Source organism: Numida meleagris, chromosome 4 (genome assembly GCF_002078875.1).
Source record: "Numida meleagris isolate 19003 breed g44 Domestic line chromosome 4, NumMel1.0, whole genome shotgun sequence".
NCBI classification, from domain to species: domain Eukaryota; kingdom Metazoa; phylum Chordata; class Aves; order Galliformes; family Numididae; genus Numida; species Numida meleagris.
Genome location: NC_034412.1, coordinates 29,200,876 through 29,223,730, shown reverse-complemented (window position 1 = coordinate 29,223,730; position 22,855 = coordinate 29,200,876). Strand labels below are relative to the sequence as shown.

The following is a 22,855-nucleotide window of genomic DNA, read 5'->3' as shown; positions in this document are numbered from 1 at the left end:
TATTTTTTTCTTTAGATATATAAACATGTGGAAATATCCAGGCTATGGCAGAACAACCATTTCTGAAAGGAAAATACCCAACCACATAAACTCCCTATCCCTAGAAATCCTAAATAAATGACACCTTTTGCTTGAGTTAATCTTGCTCCCTGTTGGCTTGTTGCATTCACTATTATTTCTACTTGACAGGGAAAAAAAATTAGAATTCTTTTGGTACTGATTATCTCGACGTGTTTAACACAACGTAAAAATAACCGTGAAGCATCCAAGAAAAGGACATGCTTCCTTACTTTCCAGCTTCTGACAAGACACCAAGACAAAACAACTTCTTTTTCTGTGGACTATGAAGAGCAGAGACAGACAGAACCAGATCGATTGTACAAGGATATACCAGTACATGTGTTATTCACCTTCATCTGTAAAAGACATCGAAATTATTTAACAAGCATTCCAATTTGAAAAAATTTGGAATGTTCTTCCACCTTATGACATTTTTTCTAAGGATGAATTTTCAGTACAAAATTATTTACCTCTCAGGCTCTGTTCCTGAAGGCCTCTTAACACTTCCCAGACACTTCTCTTTCCTCTGCTAGTCCTGCTTTCAGCTAGAGATCCTCCACAAGACCTTGGATTCAGAAAGGGCTTGATATGAAACATACCATTTCCTATCCTGCCTTTTGTGTACCTGTATGAAGGGAGGAATTATTCTTGTGCTCATAATTTTTTTCTGATTTTGGCATTCTTGCAAGCTCACCAGACTGTAAGAAAAGTTGCAGAAAAAGAGCAACCATGAGGAGAAGACAGAGGTTTTGTTCAATAAGATGCTAGCCAGAATAAAAAAGTCACTCCAAATGTGTATTCAGGGATGAATGTTATTGGTCAAACTAGGTAACTGTGCAGAAAAGTACATTGGTATGTGGAATTTTAAGCATCAATCTAATGAAAAAGGTACTATTTTCAAGTTTGGGACACAGTTTATGTGGTCCATGCCGGAATAACAAATCCACTGAAGTACACCCTTAAGTACATTGTCTTCCAGGATACTAGTAGCAAGTGTTACATATGTAATAAACTCTTCTAAAGACAAAAAACAACAAAACCAAAAAACAAACAACCAAACAAAAAACACCAAACACTGCTTATTTCATTTCTAGTAGTCAGTTTCAATTTTTATCCTAAAAAGAAATACATTTATCTGAGATACATTGAAAGGCCACTTAAAATTTCAAAGGTATCACGCATCACTAAATTATGGTAAGGAATAAAGTTACATGTCTGCAAAAGGTTGTATTAGGGAATCTTTTTCCATTAACTAGCAATTTCAGTTTCCTCAACATTTTCTCTCTTCTGTATAGCTTTTATATTTTAAAAAAGCGTCCAGTAGTGATGTCCCCCTGGCTTTCTAAGAAAATTTCATACAACAAACTTCTTATGTTACTTCAGAGCCTGAAAAATAACATCTACTTTCCTTAAAGCTATCATAACCTATATATTAATTAGTATCAGGTTGGAAAAGAACTTTAAGATCATCTAGTCCAACCACCAACCCATAGCCACCATGCCTGCTAAATCACATCTCCCCTTTTCTTGAAAACCTCCGGGGACGGTGACTCCACCACCTCCCTGGGCAGCTCATTACAGTGCCCTCTCCTGGTGCAGCTTGAGGCCATTACCTCTCATCCTCTTGCTGTTACCTGGGAGAAGAGGTTGATCTCTTCCTTGTTACAAAATCCCTTCAGATAGCTGTACAATATTATTTAAAATTATTTCTTTCTTGGGTATTAACAATCTTAACATTTTAAATAGAGAAAATCACATCTTTGCTTTCATTTTGCTAAATGAAACAAGTCTAACTTTTATGACTGTCAGGCATCGCAGTGTTGTACAGAAATGTTTGAAATCTGTGTCAAGTACTAGTTTAGATGAAATAAAAAAATGTTTGAAGTACATAGAAGTAAATTAGGCAAGTGTTGACAGAGACAAAAATGACTTTAAGTTAAAAACAAGGTGTCCACCTACTCCACACAAAAATCATTATCTGAGTTCCATGTTCATGATATCTACTCTTAAAAGATTACTGTGTTGATGTCAAATTCTTGGTTCAATCTTTAAGAACTGTTAAGCAACAGGGAAAACTTAGGATGATGAGACGAGCTTTCATTCTGCAGTGATGTTCTTCCTCTACTATAATACTGAGAAATTAATACATCTCTCACTCTCAAAGGTGATAAGAGATTTGAGAAAAAAGATTCAGCAAAGCACTTAAGAATACCCAGAGTTAAACATCTGCTGATGTGGTTTGACACAAGGTGCATTATCACTAAGTGACCCAGAACTAAGAAATAAATTGCTCCAAATCACAGACTACATACATTTGAGAGCCAACTGGAATGCTGTTCTTACACATTTTTCATAGTTGTGACGCAAAACCAACTGAAGAAAGTGAAGGGGAAGAATTAGTATAGTAAAAGGATAGTAATTTATTCCTGTTAATGTTCCAGAATATCATATTGAGGAGAGCAAAATTGCTGCTCAGATGTCTGAATTAGTGGAAAAATTCTTTCTCATTTCAAGCACTTATTTGAAAACTATTTCCATATATGATAATGAAGCGGGCTTTTATGTAGCTATTTCTGAACATTGTGTAAATCTAGTAAAAGTGAACAAAAGAAGCATTAAGGGTTTAGCTTTATTTCATCTAATGCATATACTGCAAAGGAACTTGATTTAGAAAAATGCGAAGTACCAGCATAAGCTCCTTTCCCCAGTCAAAACAATCCCAAGGGAAATATTACTGAGAAACATACCCCTCACTCATGGCTTAAACATTAGCATCCAAAACGTTATATTGAAAGCTACCAACAAAAATGATCCTGTGTTTCTGATTATTTTTCAGGAGAGAAATTTCAACGTACAGTAATCATAATCTGCTTTTCAATGTAAAAAATATTATTTGCTTGGTTATTATGCTCATAAGAAATAAATCCTTGAGTATGTTGAGGAAGATAGCTTTTGTAATTGTTTATGTGGAAATCAAAATAGCATACATACATACATATTGCTCACATGGTGCATTATGTGAAGTTGGTTATACATGTCAAGAGAAGCAAAAAGTGTGATTCTTTCTGCTGTCAGCTCACTGTCCAGCACAGCAAAAAGCACTGACAAATCATACAAGTGAATAAACACACATGCGCTCTACTCTGGAGAGCAAAATACCACCTAAAACATGGTTTTGTTCAGCTAGCAAGCTGCATAGCAAGAAGGTTTGCACTTGTGATGTTTTTTTATCATACGTAGGTTATCATCTGAAAAATTCATGTTAACAGTATCACACAGCTGAGGCCTACACTGCACAATCTGGGAACAAGTTTTCCTTCCCCAGAGTAGTTTCACCGGAACAGATCTGAGCATGGACTTAAAAAACTTAGGGGACAATTAAGCAGATGTGAAGGCTTTCTGTCACATTTGCTGTTCACAAAAATGCTGATCTAGTTGAGATTCATCTGGCACCAAGAGATAGCATTAGGCATGCACTCTCTGTAGTCTGTCTGAAATTGTAATATATTCCTGATGACTATGATTACACAGGCAGGAGCAGAGCCAGAATTAAAGAAAGAGATTGGGAAGGTTCCAAAAGTACCTGATATGCCTGGGATAACTGACTCATCTTACATCAAAATGCGGATGGAAAAGAAATAGAGCACAGTTGCAAAGTCCCTTAAACATTTATAAAAGTTCAAATCCTGAAGTTTCTCCTTTTCCAGAAAGTGTTTTAGAAAATTTTATACAGAAAAGAAAAAATTCAAGCTGAAGCCTATTGCTGAAAGTTGTAAAAATGCAAATATTTTGATGACATAGATGAAATGTGTTCTGCACAACACCAGAGTGGCCACATTCTAAATAAACAGATTGTTGAGGAAAAGATACCTGAGGAGGGAGAAATAAAATAAGCAATGCTAAAAAGAACCATCGATATCTGTTTCACTGTGTACAAGGATAATCCTGCCTGTACATGACTGAAACAAATGTCAGCCAACAATACAAATTTAGTTCATTTAGATTCTTGATTTTAGGTGAAGATGTATGAATTTAAAATTCCTGCTCAGAGGAGCTTCTCAGTAGGCTAATCTGACAATGCAGAAAGTCCTTGGAAGAACCTTTTCCCACCAGGAAACTTGACTGCAACTCATATTCAGCTTGCCAGCCTAGATGGCTCTGCAGTAGGAGGATACTGGATATTGGCAAAGATAATCTCAGAAAGCAGACAAATTTTCAGTCAGTCAATGTTTTCAAGACATCAAAAGCAATGTTTAAAACTAAATACTTTTTATCTCTTAGAACTATACACTGTATGGGAGACTAAAGAGAGTAGTAAACAACAGTTTACCAATCTGCTTACCAGTTCTGCCTATTTATTGGAGTTTTTACATACGCTTCAGCAAGGAAGTCCAGAGAAATTTAATTTATCTCAGTATAACGCCAACTGTGTCATGTCTCTCCTTCAAGAAGGAACTTCAGATAGTTAAAATGAAGTAAAGACCACCAAGCAGATATCTGAAATTGTTAATTTTATTCACAATTTTCTATATGAAATTAGTCAGTTCTTGCTTTAAGCTTGTAGAGTATTCAGCAATTCTAGTGTTATAATATCTCTCCATGCTAGCTTTAGACAAGCCGATCATAATTTTCTTTCAGATTTTTTTTTTTGTTGTTGTTGTTACTTACAAAATTATTGGTGTCTTTGAATCTAAATAACCAAATTATTACCAAGCCCAAAGAATTTTCTCTATTACCTGGCCTCTGGTCTTTCAGTTCCTAACATTACAAGGTGCACAAGTATTCCTCAGAAACAGATGGTCTGTTAACAGAAATATTTATGGGACCATGGTATTTTTTTTTATACTTTACATTTGATGCCTTAATTCCATAGAATTTTATCATACAAAATTAATACAGAAATGGACTAACTTTAAATCTTTAAATAGATGAGTAAAATCTCACCTAATTTCCTTACTTCCCCATCCACAAGGGAATAACATAAAGAGTATTATAGTAGAACGAGGGTAAAGCAGTCTTTTCCTACGTATGTCATCTGGCTAGACCATAAATGGCAAAAGGGAAAAGATTTAAATACTTAAATATCATTTATAATAATGATACTTCTAGGGACATACAATCTGAATACATTTGAGCACAAAAGCAATTTTAGAAATAAAATTCTACCAATTTACTAGAAACATTCTAGCTTGCATAAATAATAAGATGCAGATTTTTTTTTTAAATGCCAGTTCAAGACAAACAACCATGTAACTCCTGGTAAAGACACAACATTGTAGACACTTTACCTTTTTAATTTAGTATCAGAATATTGATACTTCCAATAGAACAATAATATAAGCACTAGTGTTTAGGTTGTTATGAAGTAGTAACTATGAATGTAACTATGAATGAGAACTATTTAACAGTTGAAATAATTCTGAACAGTACTAGCACAGCACTATCAACTTTCACCACTTCTACTTTGGTCAGAAGGACTGTGTCCAAGCCTTTTAATAAATCCTGTCCCACATGCCAGCAGAGATACTGAAACAGGGAAAAAACTAAATGCAAACAGACAACCAGAAAGGATGTCACAAATTCCTTTTTAAAATTCAGAATAGTTTCTCAGCAAAGAAGGAACTCTGACAAGAATAAAAGCCTGAGGGAAAGGGTGCCATGACAGATTTTTAACTCCCCAGTGGTAATGAACGAGTTCATGGTTCTGCTGAAATAATTAGGGACTGTGAATGGGGAGGTTGCATTCAAGTAGCCATTTTTTTTGTTTGTTTCTGTAGCTGTTGATACGTATAGATTCTTGACTCATGCAATAAGTATAAGGTCTCTACATATGATTAATGAGTTCTTTGCATGATTTGTTTCTAGATGTATCTGTCACACACCCCTAAAATAGAGGCTCTACTGTTTAATCCTGATATCATTGGGAATTAAGATGCCTGATATTTTGGACCTACTAAGACTTTGGAGACCAACTTCTGAGGGACTTGATTAGAGCTTATCCAGAGCTTACCTCTTAAAGAACAGATATAAGAATTTCTTAATGCTATTAGAAAGGATATTACCATCTTGAATGATTATCATTCTTTTTCTTTTTATTTGTGTTTCTACGGGACACAGAGACCCAATATTTTCTGCCAAACTATTAAGTGACCACTTGATTTCTAAAACAAACCAACCACTTCAGACACAGGAAATCAGGACTTGTCATGTATAGCAGTTTCCTGGAAAGACAAATGCCATAATTCTCAGTGTTTCCCCTCTTCTTTTTTCACCCCAGTGTTTACTGCTTAGCATGATACCACACGATGTGGGACATGTCTTTGGCCAGTCTGGGTCCCTTTGTCCCTTCCCAGCTCCCTGCACTCCCCAGCCCTGCCCTGGCAGGGCAGCACGAGGAGGAGAAACGTTTTTGCCTCTGTGCAAGCACTGCTTGGCAATATCTAAACACTGATGTGCTGTCACCTCTATTTTCAACAAAAATCCAAAACATGGCATCATACAAGTCTCTATGAAGAAAATTAACTCTATGCCAGCCAAAACCATGAAAGGCTCCTAAACAGTTCTGCTGCATTTTTGACGTTTTGACTATTTTGATCAATATTCATTGTATTACCCTTCACTAAAGTGATTATTCAGCAAGAAACAGAACCCTACCCAATTCTTGAGCTGAGCTTTAACTGAGTGATGCAATAACATTAGTTATATTATTAAGAACATTTTATTACTATATAATAAATGCTTATATAAGAGTCTCACTATTTTTATTTCTGTTGCTTTTACTGCTAGATGAGAAGAACCCATGGCAGTTATATGCACCAATTAGAATGTAAACTGGAAATATATGTTATGTTTTTCTTAGAATCAAGAATAAGTAACATTCCTCTGTTACCACTGTACCTCAGAGTTTTTCTCAGTGGTAAGATAAGTATTCCCAGATAAGAAGGAATCATCTTTAATTCATTACAGAATTATTATTTTACAGTGAAAAATCACAAAGAAAAAAATAACCCAAACACTTTAAATATTTATAATGAACAAACTAAGCTGGGCAGACTGTCGTGGTCAAGTTCTGTGAAACATGAACTCAGGTGGAATTCAAGTTTGCTCTTCATATAGGGTAGAATTTTAAGACTTAAAAAAATCTAATTTGACTTTCCCCCACAGTAGGACATCATTCATAAAACTATTATTGCACATTTAATTGCTATTTTAAACAAATGTTATTATTACATTTTAAAGCTTTACTAATTTCTACAACATGAATGTCAGCTGCCATATATTCTTATGAATAAAAATTCTGCCAAACAGCTTTGAAGTTGAAAGTGAGCAACATGTATCTGTACTAAGCCATACAGCTCTGCTTCCTAAATAAGAAATTAAATTTAGAAAAGAACAAAGTTATGGCTTCATACACATGCCTGTTTAAAACACACAAGAATAAGGCAAGTACTGTGAAAAAAACATCAAATAGAACATCAAATAATGTAAGCAGAAATCTCTTACTGGTTCTTTCAGGCCTTTGAACCATCCTAGTCTTCTTACTCTGAATTCTGCTTTCATGAAGTGCCTTAAACCAATCTCTCAACCTGTTTGCAACCTCCCTAAATTCCAGGTCACTGCAGACTGAAAAACAAAATGCAAAATGTTAAACGTTTTTGTTTTCTCTCCCACACGCTAAGTAGAACTCTTCAAATTATACTTAAAAAAGTAAAACATGTAAAACAATACAAACACACGTGTTCCAGAGTTTGCTTTCCTTCATAAAACTCACTTCCATTACTTATGTTGGCCTTCAAAGCCCAATTAGTGTCCTGAGAAATAAAATTATTATTTATGTGTAAAGACAATATGAAATATGTCTATGAGCTGACAAAATCATTTGCAAACTACTGCAAATAACTGTAACAGTTCTAGCAAGATATTCTCACATCTTACTCTAGAAGGCTGCATAATAGACCCAGGACAGTCTTTTAGAGGTTCATTTCTATGTTCAGCAAATAATAGAACAGTAAGCCCTACCAGAAGATGTTGGAGATGTGCGTAGATAATGCAGGAACACTCCCCTTTCTTTCCTACACTAAAGTGTGAAAAAAGGTAACAGTGTTGAAAGATCAAGTGCTTCAAGAATGTCCTGAAAGCTTATTTGATTGGATTCAGTTTTACAAGCCAAGGTTCATGAGCACTTACCTGCAACAGGCAACAGAGCTTGGTGACTAAAAGGATGGTTTCTTTGATCAGAAACAGCAAAGACAGAGAAAGCACAAAAGACTAAAGAGACAATTTGTAGCAACAAGAGCAATGTAGCAGAGAGCAAGAGATATAGGTAGCAGACTGACTCGAGAATTGTACTGTACTGGTAGTTAGTACTGATGACTGCAGAAGAAACAGATAACAGAGTTGTGCAGGGATGAGGGCTATCCCTTCACTATTAAGTTGCTAGACAAGAGGGCAAAGAAAACGTGTGCTTGGAGATGTCCCTTCCAGAACTCTGCTCTTCCATTTTCAAGTGTTTGACAAAAGCTGGATATACAGTCCCCTCATCAACAGGTATAATTTCCAAATGATATCAGCATAAACCTGTGCAAGGGGAGGTTCAGACTGAACATCAGGAAGAATTCATTTATTGTGAGAGTGGTTGAACTCTGGAACAGGCTTCCTAGAGTGGCTGTTAATGTACCGTGCCGGTCAGTGTTCATGAGACATTTGGACAATATCCTCAATAACATACTTTAATGTCTGGATAGCCCTGCAGCAGTCATACAGTTTGACCTGATGATCTTTGTAGGTCCATTCCAACAGAACTATTCTATATTCTATAGTCTACAGTCATATTCTGCATTCTAAATCAGGATCATTTTCCAAGTCTACCAGTAACTGACTAAGCTACAACCTGAGGCACCAAGGCTCCACAGCCTGGATCTTGAAAATAAATCTCTAGCTCAGCTTGCTTTTCCTTTATTGTTTTTCCTGGTTTTATCAGTATTCCATATCATGACATCATGCAACAGGCTGTTTGGGTGCAGAGGCACAGTGCACTGCAGAGCTGTGTTTCCTGCTTTCTCTAGCAGCCTCACATAACTTCTGACTCTCCAAGAAGAAGATGCACTGGGATGTACTGCCTTTTCCAAGAGCCTCCACATGATTTCCAATTCTGGGTGATGGGAGAAGAACTCTGTTTTCTTTTCTGGGATGCAAGTTGTGGAGGGCCTGCCAATAAAGACTCAGACTGACACTCTGTCCTCTGGTTTTATTTTTGGTTTGTTTTGATTTATAACTCTTATTCTGTATTATCTCACATTCCTTTTAATAAATTAGCTTCTCCTATCTCAAACAGGTTTCTTCCCTCTTCCTTCCCCCTCCTCCTTTCTCCTGAGGGGAGGGAGGGATGTTGCGTGATTAACTCTTCAAACTGCAACAATTATGTAGCAATCTGTAATACTTGGTGACATAACTTTCAGCACACTTTAATAAATTAAATAACACCTATTTTATTTGACTAAGATTGATTCCTTTCAAAAAGGAATGTACATATGGCAAATTCTGGGCATCACACACATCCCATATCAGTTCTCAGATTAGGAGCATTCTTCCAACTTCAATTTCTTATAACCCTTTTCCAAAACTTTGCTTGACATTTTAAACTCTGAGTTCTAGAACAAAATAAAGAATGAGAAAATTATAATCTTTTTGTTGGTGGTGTTAATTTTACAGATTTTGGTATCCTGATCATAGGATCATCTTCAAAAATCAAGGCAATGCAAAACAAGCTGATTATAACAGTCATTTGATTATTTTACACCCCATAGCTACTCAAGTGCTGGAGTCAGCTCTCAAACGCAGTAGGTAATTACATTTACCCTATTATCAATTTAAATGCATAGTGAATTTTCAGTTCATAACACTTGTAATATGTCAAGTAAAAGCAGATGTCTTCTGTAAGTAAAATATACACGAGAGATGCAGCAGAACTACAGTGATTTGGACAGTTAGTAATTTACATGGGCTAACCGTGTACTTATCAAGGATTTAAAGCATGAGTTTATAATCAAATATTAAAATATGAGCTATTTTTATCACATTTTTTTAAATCAACAAACATTACTAACATCTCAGAAGACTTAAGCATTTCAGAAATATAAAACAATCTTATGAAAAAATATATATTTTTATATCATGCTAACTGGGGAAAAATAAAAGCCAAGACTACGCTAACATGAGAATTATAACATTTTTTTAAAAGATCATAACAGAAAATGATGTTTTATTCTGGAAAATGACGAAGCAGAAAACAATTTACATAAGTATGTAAGGAACACATAAAATCAATAGAATCAGAATTGCTCAGGTTGGAAAAGATCTCAAAAGATCATCAGGTCCAATACAGTGTTCTAGCTGGAGAAAACAGATCCTTAGAGTAGTGCAGTGATTTCTATAATTAGAGAACATCACATCCTTTGGGAGAAAGAATATCAGCCATACAGGCACAGACAAATTGGCGATCCTTCTTAATTTCTAAGAGCACTTAATCAGCTTTCAAACTGTTGTTACTACATCTATGTTACTATAAGATGTTAACTACATATTATGATTTCATGACATGTAAGAACCATTCTAAGATTCTAACACATAAAGAGAAGGAGCAAGATAATCTTGAAAACAGCAAAATAAAAAATTCCCACTCAGAATCAAATCAGTAAGTTTTCTTCAGCTTTCCAAGAACACTCAGATTAATATAGAGTAGACTTAAAAAAAAATAGTCTAAGAAGTAGCTTTCTGAGTCTTGAGAAGAGGAGAACATCAAGACTTTTATCACAATTACAAATGCAATTCTTTTTCACATAAGTTGGGCTGCACAAAGTAAACATTAACTATGCTTAATTAAAATCTTTAAGTTACAAACAAAAAAAAATCAGGTATAGTTATTGAAAACATCTACATTGATTTTGGTTTTTATTTTTATCCTGTCTCAACACCATACCAGTCACAATACTCCAACTTAATCATAACACTTTGTTCACTAAAACACAGCCAATGAAATGCGCTTGCTCAATCGTATAGCTAGGCTATATGAAGAAAAGTTTTATTAATTAATGCATTCTAGAATATGTTTAGGGACTTTTTGTCCCAGTGGTCAGCTTCCAAAGATACATGCTGCTGAAATTATTGTATGCATTGGTATGTACTGATTTAAAATATGTCAAGATGAGGTAATTCAGATTTATTCGGACTATTATTTCACATGATAGACTGGGAGATGAATCTTTAATGGTGAAAGACAGACAGCAAAGGTTGTAGAAGGTTAGACAGTAATCAGAAAATGCATATTAAATCACAAAAATTCACTTGGGAACCTGCCAGGAAGTACTTCTGTTTTTGTTTAATGTCAATGCAAGGCACTCCTGCTATTACAATCAATTCTAGCAGCCATTATGAGAATTAGTATGAGGTAAAATGAAGACACCAGCTCAGAGGTTACTAGAGCCTCCTATCATCTGAGTATTAAAAACTGACTGAATCTTAAAACAACTTACATAGCTAAGCAAAAACATGAAGGGATCTGAAGACTTGTAGGTACTCAGTCCAGAAATATCATTATGGGAAGTATCATTTAAATGTAACGTGGAATCAACTGTTCAATTTGTTTTCACATACAGTAGATGTTACAATTTGTGTGCGCATTTGAATATAATATATATTTATTGATTGGAACTCAAATATCTGAAATTGCTAATCAGTATGTTTTCTTTCACTGCCTTCAACTCAAGCTAACTGATGAAGAATTAAAAACAGTGCTACTGAAAGCTATAAACACAGGCAGAACACATTTTAGGACTAATGTAGTGAATTGGAATCCCTGACGTAGTTAAACCAGATTTAAGCGTTCTGACATAACAGAGAAAAACGTATTTTAACAGTGTATACTTCTTACATAGATACACACATATAAAATAATCTGTAATTCAACAAACATAAATCATTATCATGTTGAAAAATGCACATTGAAATATTGTTATATTACGGATAAACTTTTGTTAAGAGTCAAAAAGCAATCTGGGAGAAAAATATGACAAATACACCCCGCATTACTAGCATCATTCACAAGAGGACTTGGCACCATATAAGGCTGGAGACAGAATGCCTCTATTTACTTTAGAAAGACATACTTTCACCTGCATTTTCAGCAGCAAATCTCAGTTACAAATTCAATTCTAAGAACAGAACATCTGATAACTGTGAAGGAAGATATATAAACTTGAAGAAATTATTAGCATACAGTTTAATGTAAATTTGAGTGTAAAACTGATCCACTGATCTGTCTTCTCTGGAGACCAACAGACAGAATTTTTCTAAAGTCTTCATTTAATGCAACATAATGTGACTCTCTTCCACTTCCAAATCCTCTAATGGCGAGTTAGTTTAAAACCTATGATTCACTGATCAAATGCTTCTATTGGTCAATGGAATTAAGTTGTAGGAGACAGAGTAAGCTTTATTTCAGAGTGACATACAAAGAACCCTGCCCTGAAAGAAGGTAGACCTCCAAGTTACAATGCAGTACTAGACTATCCCATGATGTGGTTGTCCTTACCACATGACTTCACTGTGTGTTTCAAGGTACAATTAGAATTGCAGAAAAGCACACATAATCAATTGCATGCATTCTAGCAGAATTATAACTAGAGAATCACAAACATACAAAAATAATCAAAAGTAAATATACAGACAGTTTATGGAAAATTTGAAAAGCAGGATAACATCTAATACCTCCTGCAGCAAACTAGGAATTACTCCTACTTGAGATAGCTAGCTTAAAAATAATTGTGTGTTAAAGCAAGACTGCTAATCACCTGTCATGGTTTTGTGATTTTCGGTTATTGGTATTCCACATCATAACATCATGTAGTGGACATACCTAGTTCTCAGAAGAGAAGGACTACTACAGTCCCCACGGTACTTTGCTCCTTTGTTACCATTTTCCAGCCGGAGGGAAAAGATAGAAGCTCGCAGTATAAAAACTTGCAGATCACGAGACCTCGTCCCTTTTTCCGCCCGTCTCTCGTCTTGGCAGCACCTCGCTCTCCAGCCGTCTTATCGTCGGTAGTAGAGTAAGGCCTACCTTGATTTTGGGACATTCTCTCTCTCTGTATTGGATTTATCAGCTTAAATTGTAATTATATTGTATTATAGTGTGTTGTTTTGCATTCCGATATTTTATTTAGTAAATTAGTTTGTTTCTCCTCAGATTGTTGCCACTGTTCTTTGCTCTCAGGGCCATCTCCCTACCCTTTTCCCCTTCCCCCTTTTCCCGGGATGTGGGCCCTTGGGTCCCCCGTCCCCTTTGTCACGGAATCGGGCCTAACGCCCGTAAACCGTTGACATCACCTCAGCTTTTTCAATGCGTTGGAATCACTATAGTTGATCACAGAATAATTTAGATTGAAAGTGAATTCCAGAAGTCATTTAGTCTTCAGACTTCTGCAACTCCAGACATTGTTTAGTTGAAAAGTCTAATTACACCAGGTTGCTCAGGGCATTCATGTCCTGCGTGATCACTGTGCCATTCACACGAAGGTTCTTCATTCTACGAAAGACTAATTCAGATTAAAAGCAACAATATATGTCCATCTCATAACTTTATAAGGTTTCCCATTTTTTTTCATGGGAAGATTGCTACCACACATCCAGGATTGTGAGACATCCAGATACTGGCTACAGCAGCAATTCCAAGTCAACTGTGAGAATGCTCATTTGGAACAGTCCGGAGCTGATGCTTTGAGAGTCCAATATTCTATCTATTATCTGGCTGTACTACTGTATGGCTGCACAGTCATTCTAAAGTACCTTAGTTGCACTAACTGCACATCCAGCATGTGCATGTATGTGTATTTCTTTTCAAGAGAGCCTCACAAGAAAATACTGTAACTTTAACACTGGAATGCAGTGCTGCCTTTAAATACAGCATCTATTAAAGTGGAATATTATATAAAGGACAGTTACCTAGAATTGGTGCTCTGTGAGGCTGCCGTTCTGCTTAGGTTTATGAATTTAAATGTAAAGAAGTGATTGTTCAAACTGAAAAATTCAGGCCCCGGACTAAGGGCTAGTCTTCATGTAGATAACTCTGAACATCTAAGAATACCTTTAAAAAAATTGTATGCACATAGACTAACAATTCCTGCAATAAATAGCAGTATTTCTAGCTCTGTCACAAATGGGAAGCATAATGTATGGCAAAAATAAATGTATTCACTAAAAACAATTTGTCTGAAGGACAAAAAGCTCTTCAAACATGTAACTAAACAATAGGACAGTTGTTTAGGTTAGCTTTTCACACTCCTGTATCTATAACCAGAACTTAAAAAAAAAAAGTTGTAAATTGAAAAACTTCATATATATATTTCTATTTTTATAAGATGATGGAGTTTATTAGCCATCTGTTACCTCTAGGGCACATGATTTTAAGAAGTTACCTTGAAATTAACGAATAAAGGCATTCTGATTTCCTTACTATTTAACTAAACATAATGAATTTTCTACTTCAGTTATTCTGTGTTGTGAGATAATTAATATAAATGCCGCAGATGCCGTTATCAGGGAACTGCAGCTGCTTATTCCTACTGTCTCAAATTAATGTTCCATACAGACATTCTGCTCATGATTAATGTTTCATAAAATTTAAAATAATTTCAATTAAATTAAATTTTCAAAAAATAAAACTTACATTTTTGTTTCCTCAGAGTTTTAAAGACTCTACATATTTAAATATAATGACCACTTCAGAGTGCAGGAAAAATAGTAGTAACATATAGAATTTATGTATTAAGATACTATTTTCAACTTAAAACATGTAAACTTTCTAAAGCATCACAATTAAATAAGACAATAGTACTTTCTTAATCTGTCTGAAGTATCATAGCTTTATTGTGTAATCTGTTAATCTATTTTCTAGAAGACTGTTGATACATATGGCCTCCTTTGCTAACTGCCACTAACCTTAAGTGTTGGTGATCATCATGCTTTGGTACTTTGAACAATTAATTTTTGAGGGTGAAGATGATGTTATTAATCTGTAAACTGCACACTGCAAAAAAGCATTAGATAACCAGGAAACTCAACACTATAACATGCTATATTCCAGCATCTTTTCATTTCCAAATCCTTTGAATCCAGTATTTTATATCATTTAAGGCAACAAAAGTTTCAAAGGATGGAACAGCAATCATTTTAGTTCTGAAAGCTTTCAAGCCAACTCTACCCTAAAGGTAATGTACTTCTCAAAATTTAGTTTCTGAAAGCATTACGCAACACTGGGATGAAGTCAGGACATTTTCTTCCTTTCAAGGACAAGACTGACAGGGTCTTATAATGACAGTTTTGCATTTGACATAAAGTCTTTCCAACCAACAGACAAGGACAGAAAATGACTGGACAATGACTCTATATAAAGAAAACAAAATATTCCTATACTGAAAATCAGAAATTTTCTGAAATCAGATGCATTCTGCACTGTTAAGAGGCTTCAAAGGTCTACCACATTGGGTAGAAGGAATGGATGGAAAATTAACATTGATAGAACCGTCCACTGGTTTGCACTATTCTTCTTGCAAGGAAAGACAGCATAAGTGAACATGAGGCTAAACAATCAACAAGTGACAGAAACCTTAACTGAAATCTGTTCTGCAAATGTCTGACATAAAGGAATTTTATATCACATTGGATCTCACTAATGTCTGACAGTATTTAGATTGTGATCTGATGCTTTAAATCACTTTGTACATGTTATTTTCTTGTGTGTTCTTCTTGAATGCTTGATGACCAACGTTCCTCTTAATCACTTAAGACTGTACATTAAAGAGCAGTTTCCTGTAGACATCTCAGTGAGGACTGAGACAGAATTATTCCAATTTACATAATTATTTGTCTTTCCTAAAGTGAGGCCTTCAGAGGTAGATAAAACAAGCTCCTTCCCTACTTCTGAAGAAATCCATTACATTGACAATATAATAGCAGGACCAACTCCCATCACATGCACCACAAGATGCAAAAACTACCACACTGTGCCACCACTTCACAGAACTCTAGTTAAGTAAGTGTAATCTGCAGCTTGACTTCACACAAATTTAGCAATCAAAAATTGCAGGAGAAATGAAGAAAGCAATGATTTTTAAAAGATATGATTAGGGTACAAATATCCAAAATGCTTACACATGCAGACATGAAATATGTTAGCAGAGTGTAATCATGTTTTGCTGGTTTGTGTACTGAACACCAAATGGCTCATTCATGAATGTCTGATGTAGTATGGAGAATTTTTATGAGCTATGTATGAATATTCACAAAGACAGACATTTGTTTAGCTTTTGTAATTTCTAATACCTTTACATCTATGCATCTTTTTAAACCCAGAAATTCTGCACTACTAATCGCAATCTTATTGAATTACAATTATTAGAGGGAAAGGAAACTTTCTGAAAGTGCTGTTTTATAAGAAAAAAAGGATATGAGAAGCATGTACTGGTGTGGCGTGTGTATGTGTGTGTGTGTGAAAATACTGGAGGACATATGGACTGACAGGATACCACTGTGAGACAAAATAAAGGACTGTAAAACCATTGCTTTTCATCCAGTCTACAGGAAGCAGATCACAGAGACAACTATTCCCAGAGGCACACCTGAAAGTGGAACAGATAGTTCATGCAAACAGGGAGTCTGGCAACGAACTAACAGTGTTCATTGCCAGAACCCAAGGCAAATCAAGGACAAGAGCTGACGAGCAAACCAATAAGCTGCAATATCTAACAGTGTAAATGTATCCTTATGTTATCTCCAGTATTCATTCAGCTCAAGTCTGTTCCCTGTAAATGGAGACCATGTCACATTTACTATGAGAAATGGTTACAGAGCAAGCTAACAGTCCATTCTAAGAGGCATTCAGAAAAGATATTCCCTGTGGGTGCTCTCTTATTTTAAGGGACAGATTTAATATCATTCTTCAGGGGAGGTACTGATCTGAAATGCTGAAGATGAACTGGCTATCAAAATAAACAGCTTCATTATCAAGCACCTCTCCTATGAGGAAAGGTTGAGGGAACTGGGCTTGTTTAGTTTGGAGAAGAGAAGGCTCCGGGGAGACCTCATTGTGGCCTTCCAATACTTGAAAGGAGTGTATAAACAGGAGGGGGATCGATTGTTTGTGAGGGTGGATAGTGATAGGACAAGGGGGAATGTTTTTAAGCTGAGACGGGGGAGATTTAGGTTAGATATTAGGAGGAAGTTTTTCACACAGAGGGTGGTGACGCACTGGAACAGGTTGCCCAGGGAAGTTGTGGATGCCCCGTCCCTGGAGGCATTCAAGGCCAGACTGGACGTGGCTCTGGGCAGCCTGGTCTAGTGGTTGGTGACCCTGCACTCTGCAGGGGGGTTGAGACTCGATGATCTTTGAGGTCCTCATTCTATGATTCTATGATTCTATGATTCTATGATTCTGTGTAGAAGCTTACCCTTAGTAAAGCGTACAATTTTCTACAGAAAACGAGACTTCCAGAGGCTGGCACCCTTTTTTCAAAACAAAAGTTTTAAGACAGAATTAATGAAAAAGAAAAAATTCCACCAATAAAGGTTTCGTTTTTTCATCAAAATATTCGTTGTTTTTTTTTTCCTCAACCTCTTCTGTCTGATAGGCTAAGAAACTACAGGTTTTGTCTAAGCAGACTGGATTCTAACAACATTGCTGCTGTTTTCGCATCACAGATCAGAGTCCATGAAGGTACTTACAATCAAGTTGAACCTAGCGACAGCACATGCTCTTAGGAAACTTTACACTGTGCTCTTATATATCCTGTCAGTAAGCAACAAAACGGAAAGTTCCTCATTTATATAGCCTTTCCAGTTAAGCTGAATGAAGACTATAAGGGAAGAAGTAAAAGACATTTGCCATTTGACCAGCTGCACTGAATAACTCTCCTGAACTCTTTAAAAGGAGTTCTTCTTAAGCATTTACAGAGAGAGTAAAAATTTGTCACCTGAGTCACTAAAAAGATAAACTGTCTTATGTGTGTTGGCAGCAGAAGATCCCATGTAAATTTAACAAAATACAAGCACGCGGTGAAGTTAATGAGCAAGGCCATTAGAGAGCCTATCGTTTGCAATAACTTGCAATAAAACCAAATATAATGCTGAGGGATTCCGCACTTACAACACTGCCACTTAAGATTTCATAAGTCAATATTCTTTCTTGAGATGAATTTATGGCATTTCTTCTGTTAAGATGAATGCTTGGCCTCTAAATTCTTCTGTGCTTTCTTGTGCTGCCTACATCCTGTGGCATCTAGGAAGTGTATAGTGTCACTTTGGAACACTGTTGTAGCTGACAAGAACTGTGGCATGCATTATAATTTGAGTGCATCAGAGAGGAAGATCAGACTTCAATCTAAAGAAAATCTTCAAAAAGAAGAAAAACTAAGGTGAGTACTGCAAAGCTGCAAGTGCACATACTTCTTTAACCTCTTCTTGCAGGGAGAACAAGCTTTGTAGAAGCAGGAGAGAAATTCTGAGTGCAGCAAAACAGTAGCTTTCCATCATTATGAATGCCAATTTTATGCCTGCTAAGCATAAGAATGGCTTCAGATCAGCTTCAGATCAAACCGAACTCTATCAAGTCTAATGTCTTGTATCCAAAAGCAACTTATCACAATTGTTGTGGAAAGAGAGCAGAGAAATATTTTTGTGGATCAAGCAGCGGGAGAAAGCTTACCATAGCTCAAAGACATATTGGGCCCACCCAGTTTAAGTTGGTACTGACCATTTCTGACAATGAGCATGCTTCATGTTTCAAGCAAATATAGACCTTATTTTTATGAAAGGATAAGTGAAAAAAAAAAAAATCTGTGCAATAAAGATCCTCCTGAAATCTATTCATTATTTACTCAGTATTTCATAAGGGTAAACTTATGGTGCACAAGTTGCAAGTCCCATTAAGAAAGCACTGTTACCTAGTGATAAAATATTATTTATAAGACTCTACTGTTTACCTGAACCCATCTTTTTCCTCTTGTGAACTGGATATGGCCTATAAATACTGGAACCAACTGTTATTTACAAAAGACATCAGTCCGGAAAAATAATGTCTTATTTTCAAACATAAATTATCACCTTGAAAAGGCAGCATTAATATCCAAGTACAGTACGCTATATATAGGCTTAAAATATTACTTTCAAAATGAACAAGTACCAGTTGGTTTGCTGTTGAAATTTTAAGGAAAATCAAACCACTGAAATGATGAAGCTCCTTGTGCAGCACTTGGAACTATCAATTTTATAGATAACCCATTCTAGCAACAGTACATCTCGCTGACTTTAATTCAGTTCATCCAACAACATCATGAGTTTTGAACTCTCGATTTTGAAAGAAAATGAGAATTGGAAAAAACTGGGAAAAAAAGTCCAAGTCTGCAAAGAGATTTGGATGTGGAAAAACAAGGCCTACCAGTACTAAAACTTTTAAAAACCTTTGTTGATCAAAATAAACTGCAAATCCCCAACTATGAAAAAACCCTCATTTGTTAAACAAATGTATGTGTTTTTAAAACATATTATTTTTGAAGATTTTTTCCTTTGGCATCTGGGAAAGTTGCTATGAAAAGTGAATGTTTTTGTTCACTTTTTAAAAAACTGCTTACCAGTTAAGAAAGTTGCTTGGGAAAATACTTATTAAATTCATTAACTTTCTGAATACAGTTCAAGATAAATTGTAAGTTACTATTAACTTAAATACAATAAACTATGACATTATTTTTTAAATCATCAGTAAGGAACATCAATATTGTAGTATATAAAAATTTGAGAGCTAGAACACTTACCGCAAAAATTAATGCTAAAGTTGAGCACTCATGTATAACCACAACTAAAAGTCTCTTTAGGTTTGGGAAAACTATAAGAATCAACAAAAAGATCAGTGTTCATAAGGATTACTTAAACTGAGGTCTCTCTAAAAGTCTTAAAATAGATTATTTATATAATAAGAAATATGGTCAAAACATTAATTCTCATAAGCCTAAATGTATTCTTCTGAAAGTTACTCCTGGTAGGCTAGAAAGCCTAGAATGACTTAAATTCCATAAATAACAAGCTTTCTAGGAAAGTTGACAGCCGTTTTAAATATGACATGCAATTTTTCTGTATTTCGAGCTGTAAGTCACATTTTTATGATTTATGATTATTAAAATTTATGAAAATTCATGATTACATTTTATGTTATATGCTAAGTCACACATTTCTTGATTCATGACCTAAAAATGTGAGGTCAAGTGTACTTTTACTCTTGTGTTTTGACTGAAGAAGGAATATATCTTTCTTAGATTTGCCAGAGACAAATCTATTAGCAACAAGATGTCCTTGTGCTGTAGTTTGGAAACTTTACTCTAATGCACTTTTCCACTACACTCTTTGCTTTAAAATAAAAGAGTAGAATGTATATTTGATTTTTTTTTTTTCTGAGCTATCACAATATCCTATTCACTTGTCAAACAACATGCTTTTTGTCCTCTCACTTCTAAGATTAACTCTTCAGAAAGAAGTTAGCTAAATAACAATATGTTAATCGTTTCTGAGGTATGCTTTAATATTCTTTCACTGTGCTTATAAAAATACTGTAAGAGATCAACTTCAAATATTAACCTTAAAAGAAAATGTAGAGGAAAAAGAACAATTCCTTTAACACAGTTAACTGTGTTATAAACCTACTTAAAACTTTCATCCATATCTAAATTCAGGTAAAGTGACAATGTCACTGAAAAGACAAAACAGAAAAATAAACCCTTCAGTACTTAGTTTCACCAAAAGCTAGGTTTACATTTCTCTTTTTAAACCACAGGAGTTTACAACAGACCTCTACTATGAACAAGATAAGTAACATTAACATTTTTGACAGAGATTATTATTCAATATGTATATATACAAGATTTCTTTTGACTTTTTTTTTTTATCAGTGCTAAACACATGACTTTTTTTTCTACAAACAACATTTCAGCACTAATAAAACCCAATACAAACCTGTTTTTCAAAGCCACTTGAATTTAGGGGGTAGTTATGTTTTAATGCTGGGTGCTTCTCATTAGTATTCATCATACATTTATTAGTGGCATCATAACAGTGTCAACATGCTAATGAGCCAAAGCTTACAGTTTGATACAACTGAGCAACTGCTGATGCTTGCATACAAGGTGACTATAGCACTTGATCTTGCAGTATCAGCAGGAACAACAGTTAAAACAGATATCACAGTTAATTACATGGATCTTTGTGCCTTCGGGGCTGAAGTTGGCTTTTTTGCTTCTCATGAAGGCTTTAATGTTTTATTTAGTGGGTTTCTGATACATGAGGTAGTCTCTATCTGGGATAAAAAATTAAGATAGCAAGAAAGAAAAATAAAACTAATGTTGTAATTCATGAAGCAGAAAAAAAGCATCGCAGTTGGATTATTACAATAATTGAGCCACAGAATATCTAATTGTTCTATTAATGTATGTTTTCATAGTGCTGATTCATCAGAGTACACCTTTTTTTTTCCTTTTCCAAAAAGAAAATTTGCCTTCATGATAGTGAAACTCATGCAGATATAAAAATATACGTTTTGAAGTAGATTTAGATGATGTCAATACTAGTGCACATTTGTTTAGTTCTTCTTCACAAGAATTTGAGTAAAGATACAGTAACCTCTAAGAAGAGTTAAAACTGGCAGGATCTGGATAATATTTTAAAATGGCAATTATGCATGAACAGTTGGGTGTGTTTTTGGAACCAAAGGTAAAGAGGAAGATATAAAGGAAAAGCAATCAGAGGCATGTAAGGTTTGCCCTGAAGAGGAAACATATTGTTAAATCTCTTTTTTGAACTGCAAAATCTTTTCAAACTTTGAGAAATTACCACATCTTGACATTAATAGGATATTCAGATGACATGAATGTGGCCTAAGTGTAATCAAATGTCACTGCACAGATAAACTTCTTCAGGGCATCACTGAAGAAATTCTAGCCATATAAATTGTTCCATTAGTGCCTCAATACCCTGCAGCAGCAGCAGCAACAATAACAACAACAACAACAACAACAACAAACAGTTCTAGATTCTTAAATTGAGTTCAAATATTTGTGAAATGAAAATAAGAGTGAGGGCTACAGATATCTTGGTGGAACCATTAGTTAATTATTTCATTGTGAAAATAGGCTTGGAATGATCAGGATTTCACAAGATATTTTAGAAGCATGATATTTCTCAGTGATCTAAACTCTTCCTCATGATAAATGCTGTTTGTGACTAAGGCAACTCTCAGGTTTCTTTTTCAAATACAAAAGTTTTCCGTAACGATATGCAATACAGTTTTACAGGCATGTTATCAAAAGCAGATATTACTATTAAAAGCTGAGGGTATAGATGTTTAATTGCAGTGCTCACTTGAAATACATCAGAAGATCTACAAGAAAGTCTGGCATTTTACACTAAGCTATTTATACAAAAGGTTTCAAAGTACTTAAGGGAGAGTTACATGTAGCACCTTTCTGCTTTTTGTCTGATTCAGACTCAAGTCATTTTTATGGCATTCTGTTCTCCTTTTAATAATGAAATATTAATGCTTAACCACTTGAGCAGCCATACTTTTTTTTTTTTAATTATGAAATCAATATTGCTATCCTGTTTGTATGCTCAGGAGGGGTTCTTTTTTGTTGTTTTTTTTTTTTGTTTTTGTGGGTTTTTTTTTTTTTTTTTGAAGAACTGGTTATATTTTAATTATTGGAAG

At 35.0% G+C, this 22,855-nt stretch overlaps 1 protein-coding gene across 5 annotated transcripts in view; it reads right to left on the bottom strand.

Moving 5' to 3' along the window:
• Positions 1-22,855, bottom strand: part of SPOCK3 (SPARC/osteonectin, cwcv and kazal like domains proteoglycan 3) — a 182,120-nt gene that overhangs the window by 11,285 nt on the left and 147,980 nt on the right. For 4 of the 5 annotated variants that reach the window (XM_021396014.1, XM_021396016.1, XM_021396018.1 and 1 more), the window contains one exon: positions 7,564-7,683. The exons of the other annotated variant lie outside the window; for it this stretch is intronic. In XM_021396014.1, the coding sequence (XP_021251689.1) occupies positions 7,564-7,683 (120 nt within the window). The remainder of the gene's footprint in view (positions 1-7,563; positions 7,684-22,855) is intronic. 5 annotated transcript variants of the gene reach the window in all.